Source organism: Gavia stellata, chromosome 6, assembly GCF_030936135.1.
Source record: "Gavia stellata isolate bGavSte3 chromosome 6, bGavSte3.hap2, whole genome shotgun sequence".
In the NCBI taxonomy this organism is placed as follows: domain Eukaryota; kingdom Metazoa; phylum Chordata; class Aves; order Gaviiformes; family Gaviidae; genus Gavia; species Gavia stellata.
The window spans coordinates 49,563,535-49,585,824 of record NC_082599.1 but is presented as its reverse complement, the minus strand read 5'-3'; the positions used below and the strand labels follow the sequence as shown (position 1 = coordinate 49,585,824).

The 22,290-nt window shown below is 34.5% G+C and overlaps 1 protein-coding gene across 2 annotated transcripts in view; it reads left to right on the top strand.

Annotated features, from left to right (window-relative positions):
* The window catches only part of ULK4 (unc-51 like kinase 4), a 252,655-nt gene that overhangs the window by 94,086 nt on the left and 136,279 nt on the right, over positions 1-22,290 (top strand). For both annotated transcript variants that reach the window (XM_059818887.1, XM_059818886.1), the window contains exons 27-29: positions 3,167-3,218; positions 3,318-3,462; positions 9,030-9,122. In XM_059818887.1, the coding sequence (XP_059674870.1) occupies positions 3,167-3,218; positions 3,318-3,462; positions 9,030-9,122 (290 nt within the window). The remainder of the gene's footprint in view (positions 1-3,166; positions 3,219-3,317; positions 3,463-9,029; positions 9,123-22,290) is intronic.

Genomic DNA, 22,290 nt, shown 5'->3' with positions numbered 1-22,290 from the left:
TATCAAGTTAGCTGCCTTAAAATAAACAAGGAAGTGCCTTTTCATAAGGCATAATTGAAGTGTGGAATTCAGTGCCATAGGTATTGCACATGCTAGAAATATAAACACATTTAAGATAGGATTGGACGAATATACAGGAGAAAAGGCTAGTAAGCATTATTAAATGCAAAAATACAGATACAGCATCAGTTTAGGAAGTTTCTTAACTCAAAGAGTTACTTTTCTAGAAACTAGAGTTGTTCTTTATGCTTGGTCTATTTCTCCTACTCTTTTTCTACTCCTTTCCAATTGTCAGAAACAGGATTACCAGGTTTTTCTTTTTTTTGGTGCTGTACATATGTATTATAGCTGGGAGATGTGAATGTAGTGTGTATGGAAGTTTCTAGTATTTAATTGCTATTTTGGGCACTGATAACAGTATAGATGTTGCAGCATAGCCTTTGAATGCCATCATTACAGAATTATACAATGGTGGCTTTGTGCAGTTAGGGATTTAACATGAACTGGTTATCAGGCTACTTAGAAGGTGGTAGAAACCCAGATATAGCTATGATCATATTTAAGCTTTTTAGGCTTAAAGAAGAATATTTCCCACTTTTTTTTGTAAGCAATCTTAGTTGATGAAGACTGAAACAAGAAAAATATCTTACTACCTTCATGCATATATGGAGATTTGATTCCACGTAGATGTTGGCAGTCATTGAAAAGAAGAAAAAGCAAATTCTTGTTTGAGTATTCTTCTATTTGTTTCAATCCCTCTAGGAAATGCCAAAATACTAATACCATGCTTCTGTATACATAACTTACAGAAACTTGTGCAATTCACTGGTGAATTCATTAAAAATATTTTATGTACTATTACACTTCAGCTTATTTCACCTTAATAATTACTTGCTTAGTTCATATCTTGTTTACAAATTTGTGTACATGTTAGTAAAAAACCAGTGAGTCAAATGGCATGGAGAGAAGATGAGGGTTGCAGAGTTAGGAAGTATCTGATGTAAGGTTCATGTACAACTTAATACTCGCTTCTCCCTTCAGTATGTGCATTCTGATACGCTCGTGCATCACAAAATAATTCTGCATAGGATTAGTGCTTGATTTAGTTGATCTCCCCATGACACGGAACTGACATGAGGCAAACACCTGCTGTGAAGAATTCCATTCTAAACAGTTTGTTTGCCAAAATTGAGGCTCGTGTTAGAAAAAGGTCAGAAAAAGCTACTGCAATTATTTAAGACCTAAAGAATCTTCTTTACAATGACAGTTTAAAATATATTTATCTTAGAAAAGACTTATGACTGGCTTAACCACATTCGCTAATGTGGAAAGACTGCTGTTAATACTAGATGAAAGTGAAAGAAGAGATGAAGTTTTAGAAATTGAAGTTGCATCATACTGCTGTAGACTGCCATCTTAATCGGCATCAGTCTGAGTCAATGTTGCTGCTGCTGAGTGATTCATAATATTCTGAGTTCCTGCATTGCTTCAGACAATTAAGAGCTGCTTTTTTGCCTCTTTTCTATCTCACACCTTTAATTTACCACTTAAATGTGCCTCTTCATTTGAGAAGCATTGCAGTAGTTTGAACTGGGTTTTTTGACTGAAAGACCTTAAGTACAGACATATTTTTTTTTAATCCTACCTCACAGGTATGTTGCAACTGATAAATTACCATTTGTAGAACAGTTTAGAAACCTGCATTAATGGAGTTGGAGTTGTTGGAGTACAATGTAGTTTTATTATTTATTTTAGTGCATATTAACTGAAAAGACCATGAAATATTTCAAAATTATGAAGTGTTACAAAAGTTGCTACATCTATGATATATAGCATTATCTATATAGGCGTAAAGGCTATTTGTATTTGCAAGAGTAGTCTGACTTCCATATCTCAAGCAGTGTCCTTTACCGCTTCTATTGAAATTATGTAACAAAGGCATCTTTTGGTAGTTTTTTCAGAAGTGAAAAAAGCTAGACTAAATGAATCCCTTAATGTCAGAGATTCATTTAAAAGAGACCACCAACTAACAATGAAACAGTTGCTAACTGTAGTTATTGCTGACTAGAGGCTAACTTCATTTAGTGACCCCTTTTCATATATACTTTCGTCTTCTATAGATGTTTCTTACTAGTAGCTGCATAAATCTAGAGAAATTCTATCTTCTAGTATTAAACACTGAAATAAAACACATAGGGGATTATAATGCAGTCTTGTTACACCAAATACTGTCCACGATGTAGTGAGAATCTACACAGTAATTTTGTTTGTATAAATAAATCCAAGGACAAGCTGTGTATCCGTGATGCATACTTAAAAATTGCAGGGCTGTCCATCCGTCCTCTCCCCAAAAACAAAGCATGCCCATCTGAATAAATTATATTTTACAAATGACTTAGCAATTAATTCTCTTATAGACAATACTAATAATACAGAGAATACTAATAATACACTATTTTTGTAATATCAGATACATAAAATGGAGTTATAGCCAGTTTGCTGTAAGTTAATTTCAGATGGAACTAAGCTGACTAGTCCTGTGACAGATGATTAATCTGTAACAATACACTCATGGGCAATAAAGAGTTGACTGGATTATTATTTTTTTTCATATTTCAAATCTTGTCTGTAGATTTAAATTTTAATGGAATACTGTGTACTACCAGAATGGAAGAAGTTAAAATTTTGTCAAGACTCTCTACTAAGCTTAAGGATATTTCATTAGAGGTAGTACATCTTTCCTGATGTAATTTAGTTCTATGCTAGGTTTGTTTTAGAAGGACATTTCTTCTGAACGCTATTCAATGATTAGTTTATGGATTAAAGCATCAGGATTAATAGGTATTCTAATACTCTCTTTTCTTAATATCTTACACCCACACTGAATTCTGTATTTTAAATTAAAATTCACTCTCAATGAATTATACCAAAGTTACTGTTGTTTTCTATATAAAAGTACATTACTGTCTGTAATTTTATGACAGCTTACCAGAGAAAAGTGAACTTGGTGGCTTTGTAAGTGTGATTACAGATGAATTTCCATGATTATTCATCTCTTTGATTAAGGGCTCTAGCAGTGGAATAAATATAGATGATAGTGTATCTCTGTTCTGTTTTTTTCCTCTGTGAATTATCTAAGCCAGATCTTTCTAATTCTCTGTTTTAGGTTGAAGACTGTATCCTTCCACCACTAGTTTCTTTGGTCCACAGTCAGAATGGTAAGTATATGGCCACATCAACTACAGTTTCCATGAATTCCACATTTTGTTTTGATTAGACTTGAGTGTGGTCACATTCTTGGCACCTTTATTTTCAAGTGGAATGGAGACTCTTCAGCTTGCGGTTGCTCTCAGAAACCACATCACTGCTTTTAAGCCACGAGGTCATGGCTGAGGAGAAAGGGGAGAGCCTAGACTCAAACAGCAAGCTTCTGTCTCTCATTAGAGATTCATTGCTGCCTCAGTAAGTATAATATTGCTCCTGTAATGGGGAATAACTTGATACTCAATCCATTTTGACAGCATATTTATTTTAACTACCCTTTTTATGTTTAAATGGCAAAACAAAAAGAGGAATAGCAATTAACTGCTGCCAGATTTCTCTGCCCAACATCTCTCTCCTAGGTTTACTTAGTACTTTGTCATATGCAACACAAACACAACTTCTGTGTGACGCTTATTTCTAATTCTGTGCATCTAGCTGTTCTTGGAGTGAAACAAGTTTCCCCTAGCTTTAGGGCTGTGATTTAAATACTCCTCTTTGTTCCGCTAATAAAGTCAGAACATTCTGACATCAACATCTTTTTGTCTATTTTGGATATTGTGCCCTCATGTAAGATTTTCTGAAATCATGTGGAATGACCTAACTTTTTAAAAAGGGTAGTATAGGGTGGATTAGTGCTCCGTGATCCACCCAGGGGTTAATTGCCTCTAAATTGTTGTCCTTTACTGCTGCCCCAAGCAGCAGAAAAACCCTACAGCTGAGTAGATGAAACTACAGCCTGTGGGCCAGATGTGGCCTGGAACTTAATTTGTATGGTTTATGGTCAGATGAGGCCTGTAATTTCAAAATGACTTGCAGGTGAGCACAAAGACAGCTCTCTGTGTTATGTGCATGCATACTGTGAGCTGATAACATCTGTGAGTAGAGGGAAGGAAAGCACGAACACAGGATGAGTACGGTAAAGATGAGTCATCATTTATCTTTCACATTATTCTAATAATGTTAGAGTGTATTTTAATTTGTGGTCCTCAAAAGTTAATAATTGTAAATACTTAGCTGTCCTTAGTGAGGAAATTGTTCTCCACCCCTACATTAAGTAAGTGGCAGAAAAGTGGAGGAATGGACGCTGGATTATGATCAGTAACACAGTCTCTTCCCCAAAAATGAGACTGTTTCTTGCTAATTTACTAATGTTCTTACAATTTGAAGACCAAAGTTCTGTCCCTGTAAGTTGTGTAATCTTTTCTCTGTAAGAGAGAATGGGAAGGAAATCTTAGAGCTCTATAGAGAAGCTTATTTTCACACCTTTCTTCACACTATTTTTTTTCACTGGGAAATATAGAATTTATTATTATGAATTAACATGGAAACTGAAAATATCTGTAGATATGCCCATCTTATAAGATGTTTCTCATAGAACTGGGGCAGGGGCGCGGAAGGAGTGTCATGCTAATTCCAAACTAGAAGGAAAACAGCCAGTCTACTCCTGTCTCCAAGCTAATTAGCTCAATTGAGTGGCAGGGCTTTTTGGTCTGAGACTAAATACGACCCTACTTTGGGGACTTCTGCTGTGCTATCTTTGTAGGCATTGCATTGTAGATGTATAATAAAGGGTCTTGCAGTAGCTCATAATCTTGGTTCCAGGCTTTAAGTATTTCTTGAATCAGTTCTTTTATCTCACCAGTAGAGATGATGATACTTGTATGTGAAAAGCACGTTGAGATTATCTCAAGAAAATAATTATTGAAGTTTATGATATTTGGAATACATCATAACTTGGTATAAACAAATTTTACTCCAGCTTAAGAGCATAGTAAAGCAGTATGTAAATCTTCCAATGATTCAGAAAGAGTTAACTGGTGTCTGCATATTTAATAAATTACTTGAACCTGTGGTTTGAGCCAACCCCTAGTAAGTATGTTCACCTGTGGGTAGCAGGTAATCAATGCAGGAAGGCACAGAGGAAACAGAAAGTGGAGGAGGGTTTGAGAATTTTCTGTAGAAAAGAAAAAGAACTCAGTTTTCACTTGAAAGCCTCAAAACTCAGTTTGGAGAAGACTCAAAAAGAAACTAAGAAAAGAGCAAAGCAGCTGCTTTGGATGTCAAAAAAGACAAAAAAGTAAGTTTTGTTCAGCAATGTTCTAGGTATGGGTAGGAAAATATTGATGGGAGGTAGGAATGAATCTTCATACGCTTTACAGTTCTCAAAAGAAGCTTTATCTGAATGCAAAGGGGTCTGGCTTAAACCTACAGAGAAGGGAGGTCTAAGATTCAATGTTATCTACTCGTGAAGATAACATAAAGCCTTATCTCAAGAAGTAAGAGTTACTTGAAAACTCTGAGGCAGGCTAGTTGTCTCTTTACTTTCTGTATTTGGAGGCTGAAGAGGTGTTTGCTGATGTTTAATCTTTCTGTTGCTGGACAAAGGATAGGACAGAGTGTGACTCAGCTGGAGGACAGTTAAAAGAGGAGAGGAGGGATGCAATGGCTGTTTGTTCATAGGCAGTCTGTGTGGGGAAGTGAGTACTTCCACCCCTTTTAATTCTGCTTTTTAAGAACTGAGAGCTGTTGAGTATGGAAGAGAGGGACATCTGGGTTTAACGTGTGATGTTCTTTTTAAGGAAGGTTATAATGGTACTAATTTGCGTCTATATCTCATTTCTGTAAATATCTTCTACAAGATAATTTGTTTAAATGTAAAACTGATCCAGGAAATAGAATTTTGGTCACTATGATGGAATATAAATTGTCTTCATTTTGAGATAAATGGAGGAATGCAGTGGTTGCCACTTTTTCCTCATCTTCTGCATCATCAATAAAATGGTAATTCCATTAAATATTTCTGCATTTGTAGATCAGAAAGTTAACTTCCTCATAGGATTTTGATCAAATTGAATGAAATTGTGTTATTTAATTTCAGTTCACTGGAAGGTTATTTTCCTTTCAGCTGTAGAAAATGAATAAAAGGCAAATGCTTTCTGTTACATATCCAGATTTTTTTTATCGGAAATTGAAACATCAGCTCTTTTTCATTTAATTCTTAATATTCCTAATTATATATCATAATTTGAAATTTGGGCCAGAACCCAGCAAAAGGAGAGGAATGTGTAAATTAAGTTTTATTTCATTTGAAAGATTACATAGCTTGTTCTTAGTAGAATGCCAAGCCAATTCTGCAAGTATAAAGTCCAGGATACTTGAGATAATTTGTTGATAAAATGTTTAGTCTTTTTTAAGAGCTTGAGAGAATCCATATCCCCAAATCTCTAGGTCCTTTTGTCAGTGTTGCTTATAGAAAAGATTGACAAGATAACTCCTTGCAGTGTAGTACCTAGAGTTTACAGAACCCTTATAAAATGTTCTCTAAAAGTGTTGTTACTAAATTGGTTTGTGTTTTGAAGTGGCAGAGAAATCACTGCGTGAACTCAGTCATTTAACAAAGTATCTCAAGCATGGAGTATTTTCCCTTCAGAGCAGATCATGTATTCATAGCTTCTAACGGCCTTTATTCAGGCAATGTGTTTATATTCATTTTAGTAATCTGCATTTTCGCACATGGTATTTGGTTGATGGATCACTGCACCTTACCTTAGAAATATCCTTTACTAATGTTATCTTTGGGAGTGGGGGGAATAGAGTTTCAAGTAAAAGGAAATAAAGTGAGGCTGACTTTTATTGAAATCTGAGGAATTAGGATGCTAAGTGTGCAGAATAGTAATAGTCTCTCTCAAATGTAGTACATAGAAGGCTTAAAATTCTTTAAAGTGGACCTCGTTTAGGGAAGGTTTTCATATGTTTGTAATAGAACAAGTATATTGCCAAGTGTCAGATTTTTAAGCTAGTATGGCCAGTTCATTCATTATTACTACTAGGAATTACCATTTTGGAGACCTAAATCTATGTCTTATGCAGCGAGCAGATGACTTCTAGCACCTAAGTCACCTGATAGCATCTTTGCTTGCCTCAAAACATTTAGTCATGGATTCTGCAAAAAAATGCAAATAGTTCCATTATGTTTGGTAGGAATATGTATTGCTCTCATGTAGGGCTTCCAGGATCAGTGTCTACTAGTGCATTATAGTATTTTCTCCTTTAATGAAGAATGGGACATTTTAATCACCAACGAGAAATAGTTTTCTTTCAGGAACTGGAATCTGTTATTTTTAAAGGAGAGATTTTAATCACTGAAGACATGAAGCCAACATTGACTTCTGATTGGTTAATTGTGTAGGTTCTCCAATGTGGTTTGCAACTCTACGGCAGCACATTCAAGCTAATATGTAGTAGCCATGACCCATTGCCCCTAGGCTGTGTGCTTATGTGGGAATGTTAGCCTCTGTGAAGGAGCTGCCACAAGCTACATCAAGAATGCACAGCTGGTGTGCTTCACCCTCCTCGTCTTAGAGTTGTCCAGATCAGAGACTTGGCTGGAAAGCACCACACCTCCTTCTAGATTTCCTTCCTGTGTAAATCAGAGTGCTGAGGCATGGTGCCTGAGGAGGGGGGATCTTCATTTCAGTGAAGAGCTAGCAGGCAGTAGGGTACATACCAACACCCAGGTGGTGGGAATTGATCCAGATCCTTCAGTTCAGGCAGCACTAGGAATCTCAACATGTGAAGTAAAATTCGTGGTGATTTGCTTGATTCCACCCCCTCCACTCATCAGAACCCAAAAAGGAAAAAATGTAATGGAAGCATTTTGTTGCACAAAACATGATAACTTACCACGTTTTCCTACAAATCATCCTTTCATTTGTACTTGATTAATTCTTCATGTTTTTTCTTTTACAAATGAAGAGGTTTATGCTTCCAATTCTATTACTTCCACATGCTTAGAGTAGCACTATTTGTAATCAAAGACCGTGTTTTGACATGGCTGAGTCTGTGGGTTTTTTTATGCTTACATCTTTCTCTCTTCCATCATTGTATCTTATTGATTTAAACAAAATAAAAATAGCCCTGTTTGTTGAGTGGGTTTTACTGGAATGTTAGCAGCAGTAGCAAGGTCCATTTTAGTTTTCAGCAGCCTGTTTTCCCTTACCAAGATTTCCATGAGTTGATATCTGGAAATGTTTCATAGGTGTTTTTCTTGTAGTTTTATCTTCACAGCCATAGCTCTCAATAAACATTGTTTTGAAGGTTTTTTTTATTGTTCTGTTCCATATTACTTGTAGAATGGAAGTATCCTGTAGTTAAAACAATATTTTTTGAAATTTGAAATAAAACATAAAGCTCAATGCAAGTGTTCTATAAGTAAAATATTTCATTTTGAGAAAAATCACTATGTAAACAAAATATAGAGCTTAATCATATGTAAGTTGTTTAATGGGTTTTCCTGAGCACCCAATAAGTCTTCTGCCTCATATTTTGAGGCTTGGTTTCTACTTGCCTCTTGAAGATTAGATTTTTTAATATATAAAAATATATTATATAAATCAATAAATATATCGTATGCATATAGACAAAATGCATTTTTATAAATATATAATTTAATATAACTTATATTTAGAAAAACATGTATATGATTTATAAATATATATTACATATTTTATAAATGTGTATCTCTCTCTAAAAAATAATGTGTTCTTTTTATTAATGCTGCTTTTAAAGTTAATCTGATGCTGGTTTTAAGATATTGTTTCTAAGTAAGTCTCGCTTTGTACGGTTCCAAACAGCGTTTTATTTCCTCTGTGGTTATTAGAAAGTTTGGAAATGGAAAATCATGTATTTTTAATATCAACTTTTTAACACGCATCTCTTGACTTTGTTTTTCACTGTTGCTACCCCTTTTCCCCCTTCCCTTTCAGGTATGAGCACATTTTGATGGCTCCAGACCCAGTACCAATGTATGCTCTGAAACTGTTGGTGGCCCTGACTGAACACAGCCCTGCTTCTGTGAGGTGATACAACTGCACATTCTCTGTTGTTCTGGGTTCTTTCTGTTTCAATTATTTTTATTCCATTAAGAATTAAAAATAACTTAGATCTCACTGTCATACTACTTTGACTAGCATTTAGGAGATTTAGAAAATCCTTGGAGAGGATTTGTTATAGAACACAGTCGTATGTCTTTTGTGCCAATTTTATACGATCCTGGTTATTTTAATATGGATTTAGCCAATGAAATACTAGAGATAAAATCATAAGAATGTTAACATTAAAATTATCATTAAAACTTAAAAAAAATTAAAAACAAAACATTATAAAAACTGTTGTCCAGCCAAGCATATTTGTACTAGGACAAAGGTGATGTGTTTGTGAAAGGTTTAGACCAGTCAATTCGCTTTAAAGCTGTTCAGTTTTTCTGTAAATATAGCTACCCTTTAAAGTTCCTAAATATGGATTTTAATGTTTGGTTTAGGTACCCTCAGTATGTATCTTAATGTCTCTTTCATCGTCTTCCAAAGTTTTAGGATCAAAAAAAAAAAAGTGACATAAAACTTAAACTGTATTTCTTGATAGTAATAGGGAATCATCTCTCTCAAATATGTGTGCACACATGCAGCTATTCCTCTTCCCAGATCTGCCCAGAAAATCGGGTTGTTCTTGCACTCACCGTTGTCTGTTCATGGTGTCTGATAGCATTATGGCTAAGAAGTCACTGCGTACCATACTGTCTTGCTTTGATTGATTGAGATGAGCACTGCTAATGTGCGATACATATTTTGAATGGCTTTAGTAATTAATGTTTTTTAAGAATACAAAAAAATACCTTGTAATCTTTGCCATTGCTCCACTGTTGGGGTTGTTTTTAACATTCTGTATTATGGGAGCTCTTCCACTCTATTGCTTCTCAATGTAGCAGTCGAGAATTCTAGTGATATCCCATTAATGCGCTGCAGAATTAGGTCTCTTGCAAATGTAAGTTCCAGCATATGCAAGACGGTGGCTGTAAAAAAAAAAAAAAAAAAAAAAAAAAAAAAAAAAAAAAAAACAACAAAAAACAAAACAAAAAAAAAAAAACAAAAAAAAAAAAAAACCCAAACAAAAACTACCACAAACCAAAACTTTAATGTGTTTCTGTGAACACATTAAGTATTTGGACATGTGATCATATGAGCCTCCACAGGAAGAAAATCCAGTTTTGGAGAAGGATAAGTGTTTTCTTGTTTGTTTTCACCTTAATGGGTTAGGGTATAAATGAGTCAGGTGTTTCCCTTATATGCCTATTTTTACATCATGCAACAATTGCTATCTGATACAACCTCACTTAGAGTTCGTTTACTAAGAAAATAGCAGATATTGGAAGGATGAGCTTTGAACAGAATTTATCCATCAGTTGCCTATTTTATACTTGGCTCAAAGCTAACAGTCTGGCTTTAAGAGTGTTAGTAGTATTCTATTGTGGCTCTCCTAAATACCTATTGCCTCATTTTCTTCAAGAATTTTTCATGTTTTATGATAAGAAAAATTGTGGACCTTAAAACCAGTGTGAGAATTAATAGCAGAGTTCATCTTCAGGTGTTTTGAGACTGATGATTTTTAAAAGAAACCACTGATATTAAGGAAACATGTAGTTTCAATTAATGATTAATCTCTGGACTACTCAAAATTTGCATTAGGGGTTTTTTTTCCCCGTTGTTAATTACTCTTGGTGGATTGTACTTGTGTAAGGACTTGTTGGAGGAACTGAACTTCTCACAGTGGGAGCAAATGTCTGCAGCAGGGTGAGATCTGATTTAACTATGCAAAGTCTGTATTCAAAAAGAGCAGTATCGTAAGATTACCTTGTCCTTTTGTGTGTTTATCAACTTAATGTATAGGTTATATGTATGGATAGAAAGTCAGACATAATCTATTTGTTAAGGGTTGAGGGTTTTTTGGTTCCTGCTTGGAGTCTTATACACTGTTTTGTTGTTATCTGTAACAAGCAGTTTGCTAGATTTTTCTAGTAAGAAGGAGGAATTGATGTGAATTTCTGAGTTTCTATTAATATGCTATATCGATTAGCTCTTCTTAAATGTTTTGACTATTGTAAGGTATTTTATAATGTTCCTACCCTAGGAAACTTACACTCGTTCATGATTCTTAACTTGGCTCTTGGTCTTATAGATAAGGTTATGAAATGTAGCTGTATATTTTGCTCTGTGCTCTTTTATGCAGCTACTTGACTTAGCTTTAGTCAGAAACTTATAGCATTTGATGACATTAACATATCTGAAAGCTAAACACTCGAAACTGCGGAGTCTGATTTTTATGGGTTGCTAAAACAGACATTTTTGGTTGCAAGGAAGGGAGACAGTAAAGGAAACAGAGTGGAGGTGAGGGGAGTGTCAGATATTGCATCATATAATAATCATGAGAGTGGGACACATTCCAGTATTCTGTTATTAAGGTCATTTCCTGAGGGAGACAAAAATAATCTAAAAACTAATGGTGTGACCCTTCTTAGATTTATGGTGGATTGAAGGACAGGAGAGCAAATTAAGGAAACTTCCCCAGCTCCTGTCCTTACTGTAAATTTCCCAGACAGATGTTAGGCACTGATCTAGAAAAGGGGAAAAGGCAGCAGAAAACAAAACAGGAAGGTGCTGAAGGGCAACAAAAAACCTGCTGCTTCTAAATGCCACAGATCTAGTACCTGTGATGATGATAGGTGAATAGACCTTGTATGCTGCAGCAGATTGTCTTGACTAATTGAAGTAATTCTTTATCACAGTGTCTTTGGAATCATCCAAGAATGGTCCAGTTTTCAAACTTCATTTATGCTACTGTTCATGCCCATGCATTATCTATTAAAGACCATTAAGGCACATTTTAGAGTTGGTGTTAGTAATGGATTGATCCATCATGATGTTCTACATCAGCATTTGTTTACATTTCAGTATATTCTGAAATGGTCTATCTAATATCCACACCCTCGATTTCAAAAAACCAATAGCAAAAAAATGCCCAACTCTTTGGAGTTCAGTGTGGTACTTTTAATCGGTTTGCGTTGGTAGAATAGTGATTTGGTTCACAAGCACTTGTTAGAATTGTACAAGGATTATCTTTGAACCTGCTGTAGTTTCTTTGTCATTATGCTGGAGGGCTAGCACTTCAGTGCTTTCTTTTCCTGGTGAATTGATCAATGTGGGCTTATATTAATTGCTTTAAAAACACTTTGTTCTTCTCATTAGTCATTTTAATTTTCTGGTTTAAGGTTGACATGCTCGCTTTAAAAAGTAGATCTATTTGCTTCTAAATTACTTCTCTGTTGTTGTGTTTTCTTTCTTTCTGTAATGAATATGACTAAAATAATATGGAGTAGTTCTGGTAACAGGTAATCCTATAGGGCCTAGTCCAGCTGAACTGAACAGTAGAATTACGTGTTAGACGTGTACAGCATTAATGAGAAAATCACAATGCAGATGGATTGAGAGAGACTGTCAGAGGATGATACAGTTTCACTAGGACTTTGGGGAAAATTTATGTAGATTTTGAACCTGATCGTGATTACACTAGTTTCACATCTATGAAAATGCAGTTGTAAAAACCCTCATTTTCTTGTTAGAGAAATAATGCTAATATAAAACAGCAAAGAATTTGTATGATCTTTGCTATTCTGTTATTTGGTATAATATTTGCACATATGCTGCTTTATTGAATAACACCATGCAGGAAGACTTAGCCAGAAATAGCCTCTTGAAATGTTGTGTGTCAGCGAATAACACCGTTGTCAAGTCGCACATCATTGTAATTCATATCAAAGGCGGTGGTCAGAGTTCATTATTGCAAGTGAGTTCTCATAGTCTAGTCATGTACTGACTGTAACACTAATCACTGTTTTTCATGTAAAACACAAGTCCTTAGTGTTACATTTTATAAAAGTTCCCCTTTAGTAAAGAAATTAGCTATTAACCTTATACATGTAATTTTGTTTCCTCTTTTGTGTTGCTGATCAGTTGCTGAATATCTAAGTTTTAAAAATACGAGGCTACTATTTGATGTTACTGTTAAGTCACTTATTGAAAAATGGCATATTGTAAGGTTCACATATTTCCTCTTTTAATGTAAAGCATTAAATAGGAGGAGAAAATACCATTCATTCTTGGTTATTTTTACTTTCAATAGTGAATTTTTGCCATTGTGAATATAAATAGCAAATAAAAAATAAGCACATATTGAGGAAGGGTCAGATGGTTAGGGGTGCTACAGTTGAAGTTGTAGACTTGAGTGAATTCAGTTCTACCATAAATCCTCTGTTCAGCATGAAGCAAATCTAAACCACCATCCAATCCATTGTCTTGTGTTCAACTGTAGGGGCCCAGAGAAGACTATGGGAAGAAGGCAAGCGAGCGACAATACTTTCTGCAGGCTTTTTCAGCCCCCTGTGAGTTGTTTTTTCAGGGGCCGTATAAGATGATGTTGTGTTCTGTAATAGTAGCTACTGATGAGTAATTTTCATTTCGTTTACATGTGTTCAAAAAGATATTGAGAAATAACTTTCAGCATCGATAGTTATTCCATAGCATAATTACCTGCATATGAAGATTTATCATCTTTAGGGGTTTTCTTTGGATTTCTTTGTATACTCTGGCACTTGCCACTTAATTTCATGCCATCAGGTTCTTACAGTGAAAAAGCAACACACACTACACTACTTCATAAATTTCTGGTATATTGTCTCCTTTAGCTGTACCTTTTGCAATCTGAACAGTCCTGCCTATTTTTTAAGAGTCTTTAGTGGGGGTCCTTATAAAATACATTTTGAAAGCTGAAGAATACTGTATCAACCAGCTCTCCTTTGTCCGTATGCTGACTGACTTCTTCAAAGATCTGTCATGGATTTGACATTACATCCCTTTAAAATGAATGTCTTGGTTATTGCTCTGTGCGTGCCCACCAGTTCTGTTCTTCAGAATAGCTTCTACTAATTTATTCAGCTTAGAATGTCTGTAATACCCAGATTTTCACCTCCCCCCCATCCAACTTCTCTCAAAAGTCGGTATCCGGTATAACATCACGTTTTCTGTGTTCTAAATCTCTCCTATGAAAGCACAATGTTTTAAATAAGGTACGCACTTTGATCTAACTTTGCGAGATGATGAACTAAAAAAAAAAGGTGACAAAGTCATTCTCTCCTTTTGTGATCTAATAAATCTCTAATTCTTTTTCTCTTCAGTAGGACAACTTCACAAAGAGAGGTTGGAGCATAACCCTCTGTAGAGTGAACATAGCCTACTGACTAGCTAAATTTCCCTAAAGAGAGAAGTCTAGGGTTGAAGAAGAGGTTTAGAACCTGGGTGTCTCTTACACTTCTAAGGAAGACATTTAGTAACCATTAAAACAAAACACAACAAAACCCCAAAACTACCCTTTTTAAAAAGAAAAGAAGCAAAATGAGTAATACATGAGACTGTGAATCCTAAATGGGTATTGATTACTGAACCTGGAAGATAGGAGCATTTTAAGCTTTCATATTGGCTAGATCAGCCAGATTCCTGCTCGGTGTTCTGAATATTGCAAATCTGGTTTTAGGCTCATATTCTCCACATATATAAAGATAGATGCTTTTACTTTTTATGATTGAAAATTCTAGGACCATGAGGACACCTAAATCCTCATGCAGATCCAACTCGGAAATGCTACTATTCCCAAATATTTTCTCAACGTTTTCTAGCCTGTGCTTTTTTTTTTTTAGTAGATAAGTCATATATTTTAGATAGAAATATTTAGAGGAAATATTCAGAGGACTGAAAGATAACCTTGTTGTTGTAACACTGAGTGGTGGTGTTCTACCTGCTTACAGTTTTATTAAATGAATATAGATAAAGTTGTTCCGTAGCTATGTAGTTCATATTATTTACATTTTTTTTTAAACGCTTCATTTTTACCTAGACTTTTTTTTCAGCTCAGGATGGATTTGCCCTTGTGTCGTCTTTCTTTCAGTTACAGAAAATGGGTTTGGATTTTTAGCAAGTTCCAAAATATTCACTAGTTTCTTCCCTAGAGACTCTGAATAGAAAGAACAGTGAGAGGTAATTACACATGCAAGAACTGCAGTCTCTACACAAATTAAAGTCTGAAACATTCATTTTCGGTTCAGATTTTAATCCCATTGTTGAATGGATGGCTTAAGTTCACTTTAATGGCTCTTTTCTTGTTTAGATATTCCTTATTTATTTCAAAAATATCTAAGAGATGCTTGATTGCAAGTGCTTCTGTGAAGAAAAGGTCTTGCTTTGTGGAAGGCTTGGCAGCCTTCTCTTGTGTATCTCTTCCAAACTTCTGCCATTCTTCAGAGATTGTGACAGCCCTTTTATCATGTGGTAGAATGAAATTTTGTAGGAATCGAAAACACTTGAAATCAATGTTAGTTGACTGCCTGAAGAAGCAATCTCTGGTGTGTGAACTGGGACCTTTGCTTTTATCTTGCCCACTCCCATTTGTCCCTGGTCAGCCATCTCTCTATCAATCCAAGAGGTTTGGTTTTTAAATTTTAAAATAAGTAAGAATTTTTATTTTTTTGGGGGGGGGATATGTAGAAGGATTTTAGAACAGGCCTCAAACCCACATAATGTCCTTTATGCTGCGTCCTTGCTTCTTGCTGTGTCATGATCTGCAGGAAATGGAAAAAGAGAGGAGCCTCAAATGAGTTAGGTTGAAGGTGTAAGGCGTACTTTACCTTCCTTATTTAGTGCATTGAAAACATAGGTCAGTAATTTAGCATATGAATGTGTTTATGTTTACACCTTACAGATCACCTTTCAAAAAACCACATGGGTTCAGAAGCTTTCATTAACATTATCGACTAACAAAGTGTTGGAAGTCTGATGTGTAAAGTGAATGCTTTGCTGACTTGGAAACGTTCCAAGGTTACTCGTAGAGTGTTGATTTTGTTGGTGAATGAAGTACTTTCTCACCCTTATTCTTTCTTTTAACAGATTGTATTTATAATTTCTTAGGAATAAGAATAATAACCAAAGATTGATGTAGAAGACTAATTGCAGTCTTTATTTGAGCAAATAGTTCTGCATGAACACTCTCAGGCATGAGAGTGCTTAGCTATAGAAGGCCTGAAGCATGAAAAAGTTGCTTGATATACTATTGTGTTTTTCATGTCATAGAATCATAGAATATCTCAGGTTGGAAGGGACCCATGAGGATCAAGTCCCACTCCCTGCTCCTCGCAGGACTACCTAAAACTGAATCATATGACTAAACGTGTGACTAAAAGTTTTTTCAGAATTGTCCGAAGCTTTTTCATATATCAAATCAGCTAAAATTATTTAGCAAACAATGATTTTATGTTTAAGGAATTGTGTCTGCTTCAGGCTGAAATCTCAGTCAGGCTTGACTTTAAAGTTATAAATACCCAAATGCTTAAAAAAAAAGAAAAGGCTTTGGAAAAATATATGAGATATGGTTGAAATAACTTGTCTAACCAGCTATTGATTTATTCTAAACATTATTATAATGTTGTGAAACATCAAGATGTATTTTATGTTAAATAAAAATCAGAAAATTAACTTATAAAAACTTTAATGCAATTTTTATTTAATATAATGTTAAAAAGTAGCAGAACTAGAGAAAAGACTAACACTGTTGTGCTTCCTTGCCTTCAAACAAGTCTTTAAAACTCAAGCAAGAATAGAATTGTTATTCTTATTTTCCAGCTGGATACAATAACAGTCTAAAATATGCAATCACAACCTGGTAAAAACTTCAGAAAATATTAGTCTTCAAGCTTTAACAGCAACAACATCAAAAAAGCTTTGCTAAAAAAATGGTTTAGGATCCTTAAAGGAAGTAAGATTAACTAGACTTTCATCAGTTCCATTTGTGATGATTAGTGAACTTCATCCTTAAGCTGAAAAATTTCTTGAGGCATAATACTTAAAATCAGTTTTCAGAGTAAGATACCATGATTGTAATTAAAAGGTTTTCAATTGTATCATTTCTGATACTTCAGGAGATGAGTAGGTTTATCAGAAATTATCATCACTTGACCATACCTGAAATTAATTGTGTTTTAATTAATCTGATATTGAAAGTTTATGAAGAAATATGGTTATTTTTATAGGCATCCCAAGAGCCTGATTGAGAGATGTGTATTTTTAAAGTAATGTTTGCATTTGTTTTCCACAGAACTCTTATTGATGATTATATTGCTGTTAAGTCCTCATTGCTGTCCATTCTGATAACATGGACTCTTAACAAAGTTTCATTGAGATATGTTATTTTGTCTAAACTAAAACATAGATATATTTCAGTGAAATACTGAAATTTGGAATGGATGATTGATGTGCTTTGGTTCAGTTCAGCTTGTAACTGGGGTGCTTACTAGATCACTTTGAATCAAATTGATCAGAGACTTGGAAATGAGTCTCCTAAGTCAGTCTTTAGCAGAAAGGATAATCATCCAGTTATTTTATCTAAGACCGGACACATTGGTACAGTCCAGTTTTCCTGAAAATGTTTTCTTTCAGAGTGAAATAAAACTAATGTTAAAATGTGTTAAGACAGTTTGAATAGAATAATTTTGAGTGTATTTGCAAACTGTGGTATAGAGTCACCTTAGATTTTTAAAATTGTCCCTAAATGGAGCTTTTGTTCTCTAGTAAATTCTAATTTCTAGTAACAGTCATGTAGACTTCAGAATACAGTTTTGATTGTTATACACAGTGAGAGGAAAAAAATATGTAAAATGATCATGGAAGACTGAATTAATGAAAACTACAGTTAGTGTCAGTTTATGGCTTTGTAATCAGTTTCTATCATTTTCTGCAAGTTCGTATAATATGTAAATCAATGCATATTTTTTCTGTTTTGGTTTCTTAGAGATAAGTGGAATAGAAAAATTATCAACCATGTATCAATATTGAAACATGTCACTGAACAAACTGAAATAAACTGTGGTGTGTAGGTATTATCACTGGCAATATTGGACTATTTTTGTGGCCCACAGTGGAACCAACTAAATTTATAATATACAGAAAGCTAGGCTCTGTATTAAAAAAAAAAAGTAAATATCTAATCTCAGGAGGAACATTGCTTTTTTTAGTCTAATGGTACTGGTCAACTAGGAATAGCCTGGCATATTACTTTACATTGTAGATCCTAGCACTTTGCAGATAGTCCATTCAGAGAAGTAATTTGTCCTTTCTAGAGTGTCATCAGCAACATGAATTGGAACACTACATGCTTAAATCTCAAATCCTTGCTATCAGAGTGAATGAAGATATTTTATAATCTCAGCAAGGAAGAAAATAGGAGACTATTGAAAAAGGCTTGAATATGTATTTTTAATGTTTTAGACCAAATCAATTCTTTTTCAAAGCTAGGAGGAAGCATTGACTCATAGGTGTCAAGAGACCATGAAGATAACATATAATGGAAATATTAATATAAATTTTTCAAGCAAAATATCCCTCAGGACTTAGTACTCAAGGGAAAGAAATACTTTTTTTTTTAATCATATGTTTTTAAGGAGACAAACTTCATGTAATTTCTTTTTAAAAGTGAAACAAAGGTTATATAACCTAAAAAGCAGGAAATTGATATAATTCCAGCAAGGCAGAAGTTTTATCTTGCCACTGAATGTGCAGAGCATAGTTGCAGAGGCTGCAACTTTGTCAGAGAGCTTCAAACATTTTTATTTATGACTATAACCCTTAGTGCCCCACAAGGTTTTGGTCATAGTATTTTCTTGTTTTATAGCATGTTGTAGGTCTGTTATATTTGGGTCTGATAACGTATACGCTTCGCTTCTGAATTTTTAAAAAAATTAATATAATTTTCATGCCTTCTTGCAATTTCTGCTTCACTGACTGGGAATAATTTTTGTATTATGATTTTATAAAAAAGGGGGCCATTTTATTTTAGGATTGTTGGTTAGGTATTTTATACTACTTGTGAATAGGCAAGGGAAATATTGTAGGAAATAATGGGAAATTGGTGAAACAATATGTTGTGGTTTAGACATATCAAAAGACAAATATTCCTATAAAAATATGAATTTTGAAGCTGGAAACTGAGCAAGAATTGAAAATACAAACTGTTCTCCTTCAGTAAGCTTGCTGAGACTGCTGGCAAATTGACTGGGATTGCAATGACACCCTTCCAATAAATGTGTGCAACAGACAGTTTTTGAGCTTATGCTGGGACTGAAAGTAAGCCCCTTTCATTTCACCACATAATTACTGGAAGTTATTAACAATTCATCTGCTGATATATAATAAAAACAAAACTGCTATGGATCAGTAAATTTAATACCAATCTTCATATTATACTTATTGAACACTACTGTCCTTGACTTTCACATACTTTGACAGCTGTAGCAAATACTCAAGATATTTGAAAGAAGAAATATCTTCAGATATTTTTCTTACAGTGGAGTTGTACATTTATTTTAATTCTCAAATCTTATTCCTTTGTGTTTATGAATGGCAGTCAGCCTTTCCTTGTTATGTTTTCCATGTTCAATATTAACTATACACTTGTGAAAGACCTTTAAAATATAATCTTTAAGTAATGGTGATGCATATCTCTTTTACATACAGATCTTCATTGTTGTGTTTATCTTCCTTTTCTGTCTGCTACAAAAAGTAAAGCATTAAATGACAATCTAATTATTCTATATCCAACAATTTTCTGCGTGCAGAAAGGCCGAAAGTCCTCTCTTCCTCCTTGCCCCCTGGGTCATTTGAAATGTAAACTACAGTAGCTGAGAAGGCTTAGGAACTGGAATTGAAGAATAAGTCTTTTCAAGAAAATTGACTTTAAAATAATTGGACCCCTAAAGATAAGTTTGACAGATTTTCTCACGGATGTATTTTATTGTAAATTGTGCCTTGGTATAATATTTCTTAAAATCAATGGTAAGATCATTGTCTTTGCCTTTGAGCCGCTACTGAAGGGCATGGTATGAAAGTGTGGCAGTAACATGACTTTGAAACTTTCCAGTTCAGCGGTGGGTCTTTAGTATTTGGGATTCACCCAAAAAGACCAAATTTATGTGAGCTCTTCTCTGATTCATTCAAGGTACCAATGGCTCTGATAGGCTATTCCAACTTAAAAACTTAAACTTGTATCCCTGAGCTTACTTGCAGTTTGAGAGTGAGATCAAGGAGTTTCTGGTTGACCATCTTCACCAGCTTTCTGTCTTTCTATGCTGCTTAAGTGGCATGAGGTCATGGGCGTGTTGGCTATTTCGTCTTTATTCTCTAGCCTTTATTGCAGCTTTTCAGTTTGATAATACATATGTTTGCACACTTGTGGGTTTGGGGTTTTTTTGTGAATGATCCAGACAAACAATAGACATGAACAACAGCAGACTGCAGTGCATCATGGTGTAAAGAGCATGAATTCTTAAGTCATTTGTCAGGGGGCAAAAATCAAACTCCTGTTTTTTATTGTGAGGTATGTCTTATTTGTTGCATTGTTGTCCTTTTAGAAAAGATATTTATTCTGTGTAAGGAGAAGTAAAAGACTAATTAATAGTGTTTACCCAAGTGTAGCAATCTGTGACATTTTTTTAATAAAAAACTTATGACAATACTATAATATACTGATTTTTTGAAAATGAAGTGACTTAGCATAAATCTCAGTGTTTTGGAAAATTCACTGCTCTGTAATTTTACAGAAGAGTTTTGCCCTGTTTCCTTTATTTAGGGACCAGCTGCCACTGTAGGTATAGCCTACCTATAGGCAAATCCTACCTATAAAGGAGGAAAACAGCAATCTGGACATGTAGAATTTATGGTTTTGTATTTGAGCAGAGAATTTACTAAAAAAGTTTAGTTTGAAAAAAAGCTAAATTAGAATATTTGTTAGACTATTTTAACTAGAGGAATGAAATAGTGACATTATTAAATTGCTTTGCAAGTGACACAAGATCAGAAGTTTTATTGATTTCACTCTTTTTTTTTTTTCTAACTTGGTATAATACCCAGCTTGAACACATGCACCTGAAATATCCCATTGCATTTTCATCAAAGAATTCTGTATAGGGAACCAGTACAGATATTCTTGATGCCCGATAAGAAAGGAGTTAGTCTTATGCTCTGTCCTCAGAACTCCCTTCATTAGCGTGTACCAGAATTATTCCTGTGAGGAGCAAATGCAAGGCAGTGTAAATTCACATCCTGATATACGGTACTTCCTTTTGCATATAAGTACTGGCAGAAAACTCTAAACCAGAGGTCCTGTTTTAAGGCTCTTACTTCAAAGTAGGTGCCTGGGATTGTTAAGGGATCATACCTGTAACAAAAAGCCTTTGTTTTGTGTTCAGTGTCTTGCAGTAGGTTTGTATTTTGCAAGAAGGCCATTTAGGATGTCTTAGAAGAATAGATCTTGCATATTTTTTGAAAGCAAAATTGGAGGCATGCTCTCATTCTGAAAATTATTAGAGTTAAAAATTCATACTATACTGATGGCAAGTCTTATAAAATCAGATGACCAGTTACTTTGAGCCAGTGTTGTTTATTTGGGTGTAGATTTAAATGAGAAGAAAATGTATTTGATATTTAGAATTATAATTTGCTTATATGTACGATTATGATTCTGTATGTTTTCCAAACAGGATAGGACCTGATTTAATACAAATTTTAAAAAAGTCTACAAAGAACCAAACTACTTTTGATTTCGAATATGGACATTCTATGAAATAAATTCCATAGATAAATTAATTTTTTACCTGCTTTAAGACTTTTCCTTTGTAAAACTTTGTAAGGTAGCAACAAAGAATGGGATAATGTCTGTCTCTTTCTTTTGCACATATACACAAAGTTGGGATAAGTCAGATTTAAGCTTTGTCTTAATACATGGCTTGACGTGACTTTATGCTTTAGCTAAGTTAGGTGTATAATTTTCTTTAAATGCTGCAGCTATTCCTTGTTTGAATCATAAAGGTTTGCAGGTGTCCTTTAAGAATAGCCATATAGGCTATAGTTTCATCTTAGCTTATCTCAGCAGAAATTGTAGCTGACTTTGCAACACCATAACAATCAGGACTGCTTACAGTTCTGAAAACCAATTGTTTCATAATTTACTTTTTACCACGAAAGAGCTTTTCTAGGTTTTGCCTAAACTAGGATTGCTTAGCTATTCTTGGTATTCAATTGTATTTTACTGCCAATGTGTTCT